At 54.0% G+C, this 12138-nt stretch overlaps 1 protein-coding gene across 2 annotated transcripts in view; it reads left to right on the top strand.

Annotated features, from left to right (window-relative positions):
- The window catches only part of GTF2IRD1 (GTF2I repeat domain containing 1), a 115156-nt gene that overhangs the window by 66803 nt on the left and 36215 nt on the right, over positions 1 to 12138 (top strand). For both annotated transcript variants that reach the window (XM_042971809.1, XM_042971810.1), the window contains exons 15-17: positions 2724 to 2771; positions 3698 to 3763; positions 4798 to 4981. In XM_042971809.1, the coding sequence (XP_042827743.1) occupies positions 2724 to 2771; positions 3698 to 3763; positions 4798 to 4981 (298 nt within the window). The remainder of the gene's footprint in view (positions 1 to 2723; positions 2772 to 3697; positions 3764 to 4797; positions 4982 to 12138) is intronic.

Below are 12138 nucleotides of genomic sequence, written 5' to 3' on the forward strand. Positions count from 1 at the left end.
CATGTGTTTTTCTGGTTGCACGTGTGCATTGTAAAATAAATGCTATAGAACCGTGCAGGGAAAGCTGCATTGCCCCCTCCTTGGGCAGCTATTAGTTTAGCATCCATACTTCATGTGTCTTTTCTTTCTGCACATTGCTAAGTCCTAATGTAGGACTTAGATGCTACATCCTTAGATGTAGGATGTAGATGCTGCTACTCTTTTGCACAAGCTGGTGCTTTGGCCGTCTCTCTACGGCACCATGGCATTTGCGTGTCGTTGATCATTTCTTGAGGCTATTTCCGGTTATTCACGGTTGAAAACGGGGGAGCGGTGAGCACGTGAGTGGGCTCGTTCAGGGTAAATAGCCCAGCCTCCAACGTCTGGGTGGAGGGTCCGGCAAGTTCCCCACGTTTGGTATTTGGGACCCCAACGCACATGGGTCAGAGCCCCTAGGAGTCGGCCCAGCTTAGTTTCCTTCCTTTTTTTTTTTTTTTTTTTTTCCAATGCTTATTTATTTATTTTGAGAGAGTGAGAGAGAGAGAGTGAGCACAGGCTGGGGAGGGGCAGAGAGAGGGAGACACAGAATCTGAAGGAGGCTCCAGGCTCCAAGCTGTCAGCACAGAGCCTGATTTGGGGCTCGAACCCACGAACCGTGACATCATGACCCGAGCCAAAGTCGGATGCTTAACTGACTGAGCCCTCCAGGTGCTGCCCCCCCAGTTTAAGCCCCTCCATAGTGGGGCTGAAGATGCCTGGATTCGGTGGGGAGCTGGGGCTGGTCCTATCCCTATCAGCTCTCCAGATTGTTGATCCTGCCGGGAAGACGGCACACGGACAGCTCGCAGCAGGGACGGACTCCCTGGCCAGGTCTCCCTCTGGCTTCGTGTCCCTCTGGACCACCTTGTAACCTTCATTGGTGCTCCAGATTCACACTGGGCGGTTCCCTTCACCTGGGACTGATAGTTACCTGACTCCTCTTGTCACAGGTCCCTGCCCAGGGAAATCCCCTGGTGGCCCTGCCGGTCCCACCACACTCCTCTCTCCCTGTCCGCCCCCCTCTTCCTCTAGAAATGGCACAAACCGCAGGACCTTCCAGAAGCTGACCCTGAGATAAGGCTTTGCTTGCATGCGTCTATTTGGGAGGAGATCCAGGTGTGCCGGCGTGGGGTGGGAGGCAGGAAGTGTTACGAGGCCCGTTACCGCTGCGGACCACTGAGCCACGGGACCAGAGAGCCACGTAAAGCACGCGTTGGAGTTAGGCAGCCAAGTGAGGAGGGAGCTGGGATAGTGATCCTCTAAATCGCCCTGTGTCGTTGGTCGAGAGCCGTTTCCAGGCGGTTTGTTGTGCTGGACCACAGCTTGCTGGGGTTGTCACTGCAGCCAGAGTAAATCCTTCGTGCAGAGTCAGGAGGGCCCAGCACCCACCGCCCACAGGGTGCCCAGGGCTGGCCCTCTACCTTTTCAAGTCAGCTGAGCATAGGCGAAACCCTCCAGAACCTTTCAGCTCCTTCGGAGCTGAGCCCCAAACTTTGGGTTTGTCCAGTGATCCCAGACGCAGGCTCACTTTCCCTCCATCCTGAGCGAATTTTGACTCTTGGCGGCTCTCCCCAGGATCAGCCCCTTTCCTTCCTGTTCACGATCCTGTCCGGGACCGGGGACAGCACCCTGTATCCCTCTGTCCCCAAGTGCTCCCTGCAGGAGTTGGCGGGGGAGCAGACGGGCACCGGCCGGGAGTGTGGCAGGCCTGGGGTCCACCTGTTGCACCACTTTCCAGCTCCGCTACACGTCGTGAAGGGTCAGTCCCGCGTGTGAAAGCACCTGGCCGCCCAGAGTGCCAGCGGGCTTCCCAGATGATAGCCTCCTTCCGGTTGTTTCAAGCGTTGAAAATCCCCGATGCCTTCCTTCCTCCAAACCCTGGCAATAATGGGCCGCTGCTCAGGGAGGCCCCGCGGTGTGCCTGCCCCCTCGCCCCAGCACCCCCCCCCATCCACATACATGTACTTCTTCCTGCAGCCAAAATCTCAGTTTACCCCCCACCCAAGCTGCTCTTCCCTCCCTGCTCCCCCCCTGCTGCTTTTCGTATCATAGACCCTCGTATCCAGGCGGGTATCCCCCTCCTGCAGGAAGCCCCCTCTCCTCAGCCCTTCCCCCCCACCCTGGCCACCAGGAGCCCCCACCCCCATGCAGCTTTACCACCCACCTTTCGAGTTGCTCACTCACCATGTCCTCGCTTCCTGGGGACGAGGCTGGGTCCGAGCTGGGAGCTTAGGCCAAGGTCAGTGCCATCTCATCAGAGAGCCCCCTGGACCACCTGACCCAGGATAGGTCCACGCTCCCCGCTCGCCCTCCCCCTCTGTCCCCTCATCCAACTGCTTCTCTTACGGCATCACTGCTGACTGGCATCACATGTTCTATCTGGCGTCACAGCAGGACAGGGTTTGTCTTGTTCCCGTGTGTTCTCAGTGCCTAGAACAGAACCCAGCACGTGGAAAGAACGGACTGACTCGGGTCTGGTCCCCAGAGGTACCAAATGTGCTCCGACACCTGGTCTCTGAACGTGCCCTCCTCGTGCCTTCACAAGGAGGGCAAGTTTAGTCCCTGTGCGGGGTCAGGGTCCCCAGCCCCACCTGGGGAGTTGCCATGCTGTGCTCTACGCCCCCCACTTGTCCGGCCTGACTTTTGCAGCACAGGGCCCAGCAGATGATGCACGTGGCTTCCTGGCACCCTCTGTTCTCTTTCAGAGAAAGGCCCCAGCGAGGACCCGCGGCCTGAGGAGAGGCCCACAGAAGGTGAGGCTCTGTCCACCTTCCCCGTCACACCCCACCTCTCCTCGCCTCCCCCGCCCTTCCTCTCCCCATTGTCTCCAGTTCTTTCCGACACCCCGTTGGAGGTGAGGGTCCTGTGGGCTTCCTAAAGGTGGGAGGAGTTTACAGATGTGTCTTCTAGAACTAGGAGGCACCTGGTCAGAGGTACAAGCAGCTCTTTCTGGTGCGCGAAATGCAGAGCATTCTCTTTCTTTTTATACACACCATGCTTCTTTCACAAAGGTTTTAAGTCTGGAGACTGAGCAAGTAGAATGGAGTCCGGAAAGCATAAAATTGGCTTTGTGTCCAACAGACCGGCTCATTCTCAGGAACACGGCTCATTCCCTTCCTGTTGAGTGAGAGTAGTGTGCAGGAAGAGAGGTCAGAGTGGGGATGTGTGTGTGTTTCCTCTTGGGGGTTTCTGCCCCTGGAACGGAATGAGTGGCTGTGAGAGGAGAGAATGGTCATTTCCCCAAACCCAGCCTGACCAGGGGCAGGGATAGAAAATTCCACTGCCACCTGGTGGCAGCATACTCAATTTACAGGCTTACCATTCTGCCACTAGCTAAGTCACTTCCCGAGCTGGTCTAGAGTGACAGACACACCCTTAGAAAGGTCTCTGGTCATTCTTCGGCCGCAAAATTGCCAAAATCTTCCAAATCACCATTCAGCCCTGGTGGTACCTTAGACCCGATTTTAAGAGCAGACGTTTGAGTTTGGGAACCCTGCAGACCAGTCTGGGGGTGCCATTTCTGGGGAAAGAGGTTACCCGCCGCCGCCACCCGGCCTTCCCCCCCTTCCAAGGTCCCAATGCGGGGTCATTCTTGGTGCTGGCAGAGCTGGGACATGAGCTGAGGAGCGGGGTCCTGCTGCCCCTGGGGAGGCCCAACAGGCTGCCTTTTGCCTTCCAGACAGCCACGGTGACGTGATCCGGCCCCTGCGGAAGCAGGTGGAACTGCTCTTCAACACGCGATACGGTGAGCAAGGAGCCGGACAGGCCCAGGGCAGCTGGCCCTCCTTCCAGCCGCCCTGTTTTCAGAGGGACTCTGGGCCCCGCTGCTCCCTGCACAGGGGCAAGGGAGGGGGGGGGCGGGGGGGGGCAGGGGCTGGGGCGCACTGGGAAGGGGATGGGGACACCCAGGGAAACTGAGGCATTGCCCTCCCCCCCCTAAACGCGGCCCCCAGCCTTCTTCATCCACACGCTCCCTCGGTCTGCCTCAGCCGCACATTGGAGAGCCCATTCCGTTCACTGCAGTGACCGCTCTTCTGTTCTCACAGACAGCCTCATCCAGGGTCCTCAGGAGGACTCTTACATAGCAAGGACTTTCCTACTTGGGAGTCCAGGAAAGAGGGTATGGGAGGGGAGAGGAGGCTATTCTTTTGTTAGGCCCCAGTGGTTTGCCGGGCACTGGCTAAGGGTTTCACATGAGCTCTCCCGTCCCACAAAACCCTTGCGTCCTCATACCCATTTTACAGATGAGGAAAAGTAAGGCCTGGGGAGATGATTCGGCTTGTCTGAGCGTTAGTGGCAGTGAGTGGCTGGCCTGGGTCTCCAACGTATCCCATTCCTAAGCTGCGGTGCTGGGCCACACAGAGTTTGGGGGTTATTTCTGGTGGGAGGGGGACTCCGGAAGGCCGTACCAGCAGCACAGGGGATAGGGGGCTTGGGTGGAGCCAATCCCAGGTGTCACCAGCCATCAGTGGTTTCAGTGCATGAGGGCACTGACTATGTGTGGGTTTGGGGGTCCCACTGACTCGGGTTCACACCCTGCAGCCCTGGGGCTCTGCCACTGAATCATGTCCCCTCTGAGCTCCCGGTCTCTTACCTGCAGACTGGGGGTAACACTATCCATCTCTCAGGAAGGTTGGGGGGGGTCAACTAACACCTGACTCTCGAGAGCCCTCGCACCTGCACACACACACACACACACACGCACACACCCCGCACAGACGCGGGAGGCTCATAGCCCCCGTAGCCCTGGGTGGCCCTACAGCAGCCGTGTCTCCGCAGCCAAGGCCATTGGCATCTCGGAGCCCGTCAAGGTGCCCTACTCCAAGTTCCTGATGTACCCGGAGGAGCTGTTTGTGGTGGGGCTGCCTGAAGGCATCTCCCTCCGCAGGCCCAACTGCTTCGGGATCGCCAAGCTCCGGAAGATCCTGGAAGCCAGCAACAGCATCCAGTTTGTCATCAAGAGGTAAGGGCTGGCCGCGTCCACGGGGGGGCCCTCCGGGCTTGCCCGGCGCCTAGGAGAAGCACCAAATCGTGGGGGGAAAAAATCGTCTCATTTTTGTCTTTTTTTTTTGTTTTTTTTTAAGTTTGTTCATTTCGAGAGAGACAGAGAGAGCCAGTGGGGAGGATGGAGAGAGAGGGAGGGAGAGAATCCCAATCAGTCTCTGCACTGTCAGTGCGGAGCCCAGCACAGGGCTTGAACCCACAAAGCCGTGAGATAACCGCCCAGGCACCCTTGTTTTTGCCTTCGAGGGCCCAGCGGAGCGCCAGGGGATCCAGCCTGTGTGCCCAACTCAGATATAAAATCCCTGAGGAAAAGGTGGAGGCAGCTACTGATTTAAGGCGGGGAGGGGTGTCTGGGGTGACCTGTTTGTTGCTGCTGTTACATCACGTAAATTTAGGCTTGGTTTGGTTGAAAGTGGCAAGAAAGAGGAGAGTCTTAAGAGTTTGTCCCCCCTCCCTGGGGGAGTAGATGGCCCCCCAAATTGGGAGATTCACGGCAGCCTTTGTGCCTAGAGTGGCAGGCGGGTGACGGGGTGTGGAGCAGGGCGCCCTCCCCCGGGGCCTGGTTTGCACCAGGAGGAACAAGGAAGGGGGTGCTCCGAGGGACCCAAATAATGGACATGTGGTGCCTTCCTTCAACAAGTACATCTTGAGTGCCAGCCATGTGCAGGTTGTGAGAAGCAGCAAATGCTGAGTTCTACCTTTGAGTTGGCCAGTCTCATTGACTAAAACTACCATATAATGTCGGGCAAAGGCGAACGCTATGACACAGGGTCAGGGGGCAGAGAGGGGCAGGAGGAACCTATTTAAGGAAGCAAGGCATGTTGATATCTGGCGAAAGGGCGTTCAGGCAGAGGGAGCGGCAGGTGCAAAGGCCCTGAGGCAGGGGCACGTTCACATGTTTGAAGACTAGTGAGGTGCTGGTGTGACTGGGCAGACTGAGGGAGGAAAGAGTGGTAAAGCCTGGGAGGGAGCAGGGGCTGGATCATGCAGGGTCTCGGACAGGCTTCAAGAGTTCGGATTTTATTTTACATTTAATGAGAACTCGCTGGAAGATTCGGAGGAGAATATGACATGATCTGGTCTTTTTTTTTTTTTTTTAAATGAGGTGGAGGGCGACCTGGGGACTGTGGGCAGGGGCAGCAGCAGGGACCAGCGAGGAGGCTTTCCTCTGGCCCCATGGACAGGGTAGGAGCTTGGTGAGAAGTTCAGGTTCAGGCAGCATTCTGAAGACGGGCTGTCGGGATTTGCTGACATGTTGGCCGTGGGGTGGGAGCGAAAGGGGGGCCCGAATGACTCCGTCAAGGCTGATCCCCTGGGGGGGCGGTAATCCATTCTCTGAGATGGAAGGGGTGGAGGCTGCCGTCAGGAGTCAATCTGACGCGTGTTGTGTTTGAGGTGCGTGGAGGGGGGGCCTTCTGGTGGGTGGATACCCAAAACTCACCCCCTGGGCAGGGCAGACGTCAGGGTGGGGACAGGGCATTGGGACCTAAATGTCCTGAATGTCCACATTCAGGAGGGAAGGGACACATGGGGGCTGCCTGCCCCGTCCCTCCCTCCAAATCGAGAACCTGAAAGCCTCGGAGGTAGGAGCCAAGTCAAGAGCGTCTCCTCGGTAAGCTGACCTGGTTCGATGTTTAGTGCAGGGACAGCCTTTCTCCTGTGCTCACGAGCATTTTTTTGTGCCCCTTTATACTTAGAAAGGGAGGCCGATGAGCCTGGTGACACTCGGTCTCCTGGGGCTGAGTCTGCACCTCCTGTTAACTGCCCGTGACCTTGGGCAAGCTGCTCGGGGTGTCCAATGGGAAGCACCATACGCTTCCCAGAGCGGCAGTGTGGAGGTCAAGGCTCAGCCAAGGGCCTGGTGCCCTGTAAGTACTCGATCAAGATGGGTTTGTTTTTTTCTAGCATCAGGTGTGTTAGGGTTTAATTCATATTCAGCAAAATTCACCCTTTTTTAAAAAAAGTTGTTTATTTACCTTGAGAGAGAGAAAGACTTAGGGGAGGGGCCGAGAGAGAGAAGAGAATCCCAAGCAGGCCGTGTGCTGCCAGATGGAGCCCGTTGTGGGGCTCGAACTCATGAACTGAGAGGTCGTAACCTGAGCGGAAATCAAGAGTCGGAGGCTCGACTGACTGAGCCACCCAGGCGCCCCTCGCCCTTTTTAAGTGTACCCTCTTTGAACTCTGACAAGCTCTTACAGTCGTATAACCGCCACTGTAATCAGGACACAGAACAGTCCCATCACCCCCAAAATTTCCCGTGTCCCTTTGTTGGCCACCCTAGAGCCCCTGGCAACTGCCGATCGACCTTCTGTCATCATTTCGCCTTTTCCAGAATGTCCTTCAAATGCAGCGGTCCAGTGCACAGCCTTTTGAGTTGACTTCTCTCTCTTAGCTTTTGAGAGAAATTCATGTGGTTGCCTGGATAAGGATTTCACGTCTTTTAAAATATATCAGTTTTAAAAAGCAAGTTTAGGGGCGCCTGGGTGGCTCATTCGGTTAAGCGTCCGACTCTCAATTGCAGTTCAGGTCATGATCTCGCGGTTCGTGAGTTTGAGCCCCGCATCGGGCTCTGTAATGACCATGTGGAGCCTGCTTGGGATTCTCTCTCTTTCTCTGCCCCTCCCCTGCACTCGCCCACTCTCAAAATAAATAAAATAAAGTAAAATAAAATAAAATAAAATAAAGTAAAATAAATAAAATAAAATAAAGTAAAATAAAATAAACTAAACTAAACTAAAATAAAATAAAATAAAAAGTAAGTTTAACTGATTACAGTTTTCTGCAAGCCAAGCAAAGAAAATGGCTCAAGTGGGAGAGAGCGATGGCTTTTGCCGGGCATGGCATTTGGGGCTGTGGAGCAAAGGCTTTGCTGGGTAATTTTAAGAGACTGAGCGCTTAGTGTACTTACTTTGTTATTTCTCATTTTAAAACTCAGCAAAACTACTGTTGGGAGTATTAAGTGAGAAAGAGCCACGTCTCATTTTAATCTTACTTTAGGAAAGGGTGCGTTGGGGGGCGATGTAAATGTTCTAGAATTAGGTAGAAGGACAGCTGTATAAACAACTTTGAACGTGCTGAAAACCACAGATTGGTATACTTTAAATTTTTTTTTTAATGTTTATTTATTTTTGAGAAAGAGAGAGTGTGAGCAGGGGAGGGTCAGAGAGAGAGGGAGACGCAGAATCGGAAGCAGGCTCCAACTCCAACGCGGGGCTCGAACTCACAAACCGTGAGATCATGACCTGGGCTGAAGTCGGATGCTTAACCAACACCCAGATGCCTGAGATTGGTGTACTTTAAAGATGAATGTTATGGTATATGCATTCCATCCGAATAAGGCATATGTATGTGCCTCATGTATATGTATGTAGATATGCATATTAGCGTGCTGGGCCGGCAGTAACAAAGCGTAACAGACATTTATCTCCCCTGGCTCTGGAGACCGGAAGTCCAAGATCAAGGTGCTGGCAGGTCGCGTTTCTCTGGGGGCCTCTTTCTCTGGCTTGCAGGTGGTCACCTCTTCACTGTGCCTTCATATGGCCTTTTCTCTGTGTACATACCTCCCAGGTGGCTCTTTCCATGTGACCTAATTCCTTCTTCTTATAAGGGCACCAGTCAGGGGATGAGGGTCCGCCCGACGTCCTCATGTAAATTTAACCACCTTTTAAAAGACACTGGCTTCAAATACAGTCACATCCCAAGGTACGGGGGGGTCCGGGCTTCAATATATGAAATTTGGGGGAGATACAGTTCAGCCCATAAAAATATAAAGTTGACCTTTGAACAGTACAGGGATTAGAGGGGTGTCTGGGTGGCTCAGTCGGTTAAGTGTCCAACTCTTGGTCAGGACCTCACAGTTCATGAGATTGAGCCCCATGTAGGGCTCTCTGCTGAGAGTGCAGAGCCTGCTTGGGATTCTCTCTCTCCCTCTCTCCCTTCCCCTCCCCTGCTCGTGTGCACGCACACACATGTAAGCATGTGTTCGTGCACTCTCTCTCAAAATAAATAAACATTAAAAAAAAAAATGGAGGTTAGGAGTCCTGACACCCCCCAGTCCCCATGCAGTTGAAAATTCACGTATCACTTTTGACTCCCCAAAAACTTAACTACTTACCTCCGAAACTAATGTAACATTGTATGTCAACTATAATCAGGCATAAAAAAAGAATAGGAAAAAGAAAAAAAGTAACTACTAATAACCCACTGTTGACCCGGAAGCCTTACCAATAACATAAACAGCTAGTTAACACGAATTTGTATGTTGTATGTATTATATACCATATTTTTACAACAAAGTAAGCTAGAAAAAAGAAAATGTTCAGAAAATGTAAAGAAGTGGGGTGCCTGGGTGGCTCAGTCGGTTAAGCGTCCTGACTTTGGCTCAGGTCATGATCTCGCGGTTCAGGAGCTCAAGCCCCGAGTCGGGCTGTCAGCACAAAGCCCACTTCAGATCCTCTGTCCGCTCTCTCTCTGCCCCTTCCCCACATGCACGTGCACTCTCTCTCAAAAATAAATAAACATTTTAAAAAATTTATAAACAGAGGGGCGCCTGGATGGCTCAGTCGGTTGAGCGTCTGATTTCGGCTCAGGTCATGATCTCACAGTTCGCGGGTTCGAGCCCCGCATTGGGCTCTGTGCTGACAGCCCAGAGCCTGGAGCTTCGGATTCTGTGTCTCCCTCTCTCTCTACCCCTCCCCGACTCGTGCTCTGTCTCTGTCTCTTTCAAAACTAAGCACCAAAAATTTTTTTAAAAACTTATATACAGAAAATGTACAGAAGAGAAAATGCGTTTACAGTACTGAACTGTATTTTTTGGAAAAAAATCCACATGTGAATGGACGCACACAGTTCAAACGCATGTCTGTCAAGGGTCAACTGCACATTTGTATATATGAGAAGTCATCACCTACAGGAGACATCAGTAATTGACCGACACACTTTCTGCCTGTACCTGACCTCCACATCCTTGTGGAGGACATACTTTGGACAACCTCTACCAGTCATTACAACTGGCACAAATCAGATTAAACTTTCTAAACTTTTGATCGGAAAGCATTCTTTACACCCCGATCCTTGAGCTTGTAAGCCAGATGTTCATATTCTTTGGTGCATTCTTGTGGGGAGAGGACCCCTTGCTTTCATCAAATTCTCCAAAGTTTAGAAACCTTTTGGAAACTTAAAATTGTGGGTGGGTTCACACGGATAGGAAATCGCTACCCGGGAGTCGTGGCGGAGGGCTATGGCTGATGTAACGCTACACTGAGTTCTGATCCTGACCACAGGGCATTAGCAGATGCCACAGGTTCAGGGCATGGTCTCCAACAAGACCACGCCCATTTCAGACCCCAGCTGCAAGTTCAGGGGTCCCTAGGCCACCTACACTTCTGAGCATCTGGTCTTAAATCTGAGGCTTCCCACAACTCCCTGCAAGTTCAATAATTAGCTAGAACAACTCCCAGACCTCGGGAACGTGCTGTATTACAATTACCGTTTTATATAAAGGGTAATGACCAGGACCAGCCAAATGGCACTCACTAAAGGCGAGGTCCCCATGTTATCAGGGCATATGTCACCCTCCAGCCCCGAGTTCAGTGTCCATGATTATTATTGGGATTCTTTCCATAGGCATGCTCGATCGGGTCATTGGCCAGGAGACTGAGCTCAGTCTGTAGAAATTAGGAGGGTGGGCTGATAGCAGGTGGCTCAGAGCCTCAGCCCTCTGATCACGTGGTCAGTCTTCCAGAATCCCAAATCATCTCCCTAGCAGAAACTTCGGTGTGATCCCAGGGTCCCAACCAGGAATAATAATAACGAAGACGCTCCCGTCACTCGAGAAATAACCAAAGATGAGAGTTTACCTCCCAGGAACCAGAGACAGAGACCAAAGTCTTTATCATATAGCACGGATTCTAAATGCCGTTTGTAATGCAGACTTGTCCAGCTAGAGCAGGCCTGTCTGCTCGAAGAAAGGGAGGCATGTTCTGGAGTCTGTGGCAGGCTGAGGATGTTGGGGAGGTCAGGCTGGCTGGAGGAGGGCTGACGGGCCAGGGGGGACGATGGAGTGGGACGGGTAGTGGAAAACTACTCCTTCGAATCTCCTGACGGGTGTCGTGGGGGTGGGGTGCTGGACCAGGGTTCAGTGTGAGTATGGGTCTGTGGGTGAGGCTGCTGGGAGAGGTAATGAGCTCTCCATCACCGGGGTAACCAAGAAGTGGCCCAGAGGAGACCCTGCCTAGAAGGGAGACCAAAGGCCAGACTCAGGGCACCCCCACCCCAGGTCAGGCGGCCAGTGGATGAGGATTTGCTGCCTTTTTTGGCAGCGGGCATGTGGGCACGTGAGCACGTGCCCCGAGCTGGGCTCACAGGGCCTGAGGGAGGAGGACGCACAGCCCTGCCTTGGAACCCAGCCTCAGGGGCCAGAAGAGGCCTCAGGCTGCATTTAGAAACTTCTCCACTACCTCTTCCCCTTCTCCTTATGGGGAAACTGAGTCCCAGAAAGTGAAATGACGTCCCCACTGTCACCTGCGAGAGTCAGGAGCCAAGCGGGGCTCCCGCTGTGTCAGACGAGACAGCAGAGGCCCTGGTGGGGAGGTGTCTCGGCCGTGAGGCGGTGCGGGGGCCTTTTCTGAGCCCTGCCCGATCCCGCTGTGTGGTCCTGGGCATGTTGCTCAGTCTCCGCATCCTGTGAATGGAGTGATGGAAATAGTACCCGCCTCAAGGGGGTCGAGAGAGCGCGCCATGACATCTGGGGGGGTCTCTTTGGGGTCTGGAGATACAGGTATTAGTGCAGAGCGGGGTCGGTCCCCGAGGCCCCGACTGCAAGTGACCCGGCAGCTCTCGGGTGTGAGTCGGAGACCCAGGACCTGCCCTGTCGCTCTGAGATCTTGCCGTCTGCTTCTGCACTTCAAACTGGCCCCGTGGGGAAGCATCGCAGAACTGAGTGACGATGGGTTGGGGTCAGGCTGGCCTCCCTCTGGGCGGGGTCCTCAGAGCCCAGCACAGCCCCCCCAGTACCACACGTGGGTCGGCAGGACAAGGGCGAAGGACGGGGACCCCACACCTGGGCTGTCTAGGGCTGGGAGGGCCTGTTGCACAGCTGGGTAAGCTGAGGCCCAG

The sequence above is a fragment of the Panthera tigris genome, chromosome E3, assembly GCF_018350195.1.
Source record: "Panthera tigris isolate Pti1 chromosome E3, P.tigris_Pti1_mat1.1, whole genome shotgun sequence".
NCBI lineage: Eukaryota > Metazoa > Chordata > Mammalia > Carnivora > Felidae > Panthera > Panthera tigris.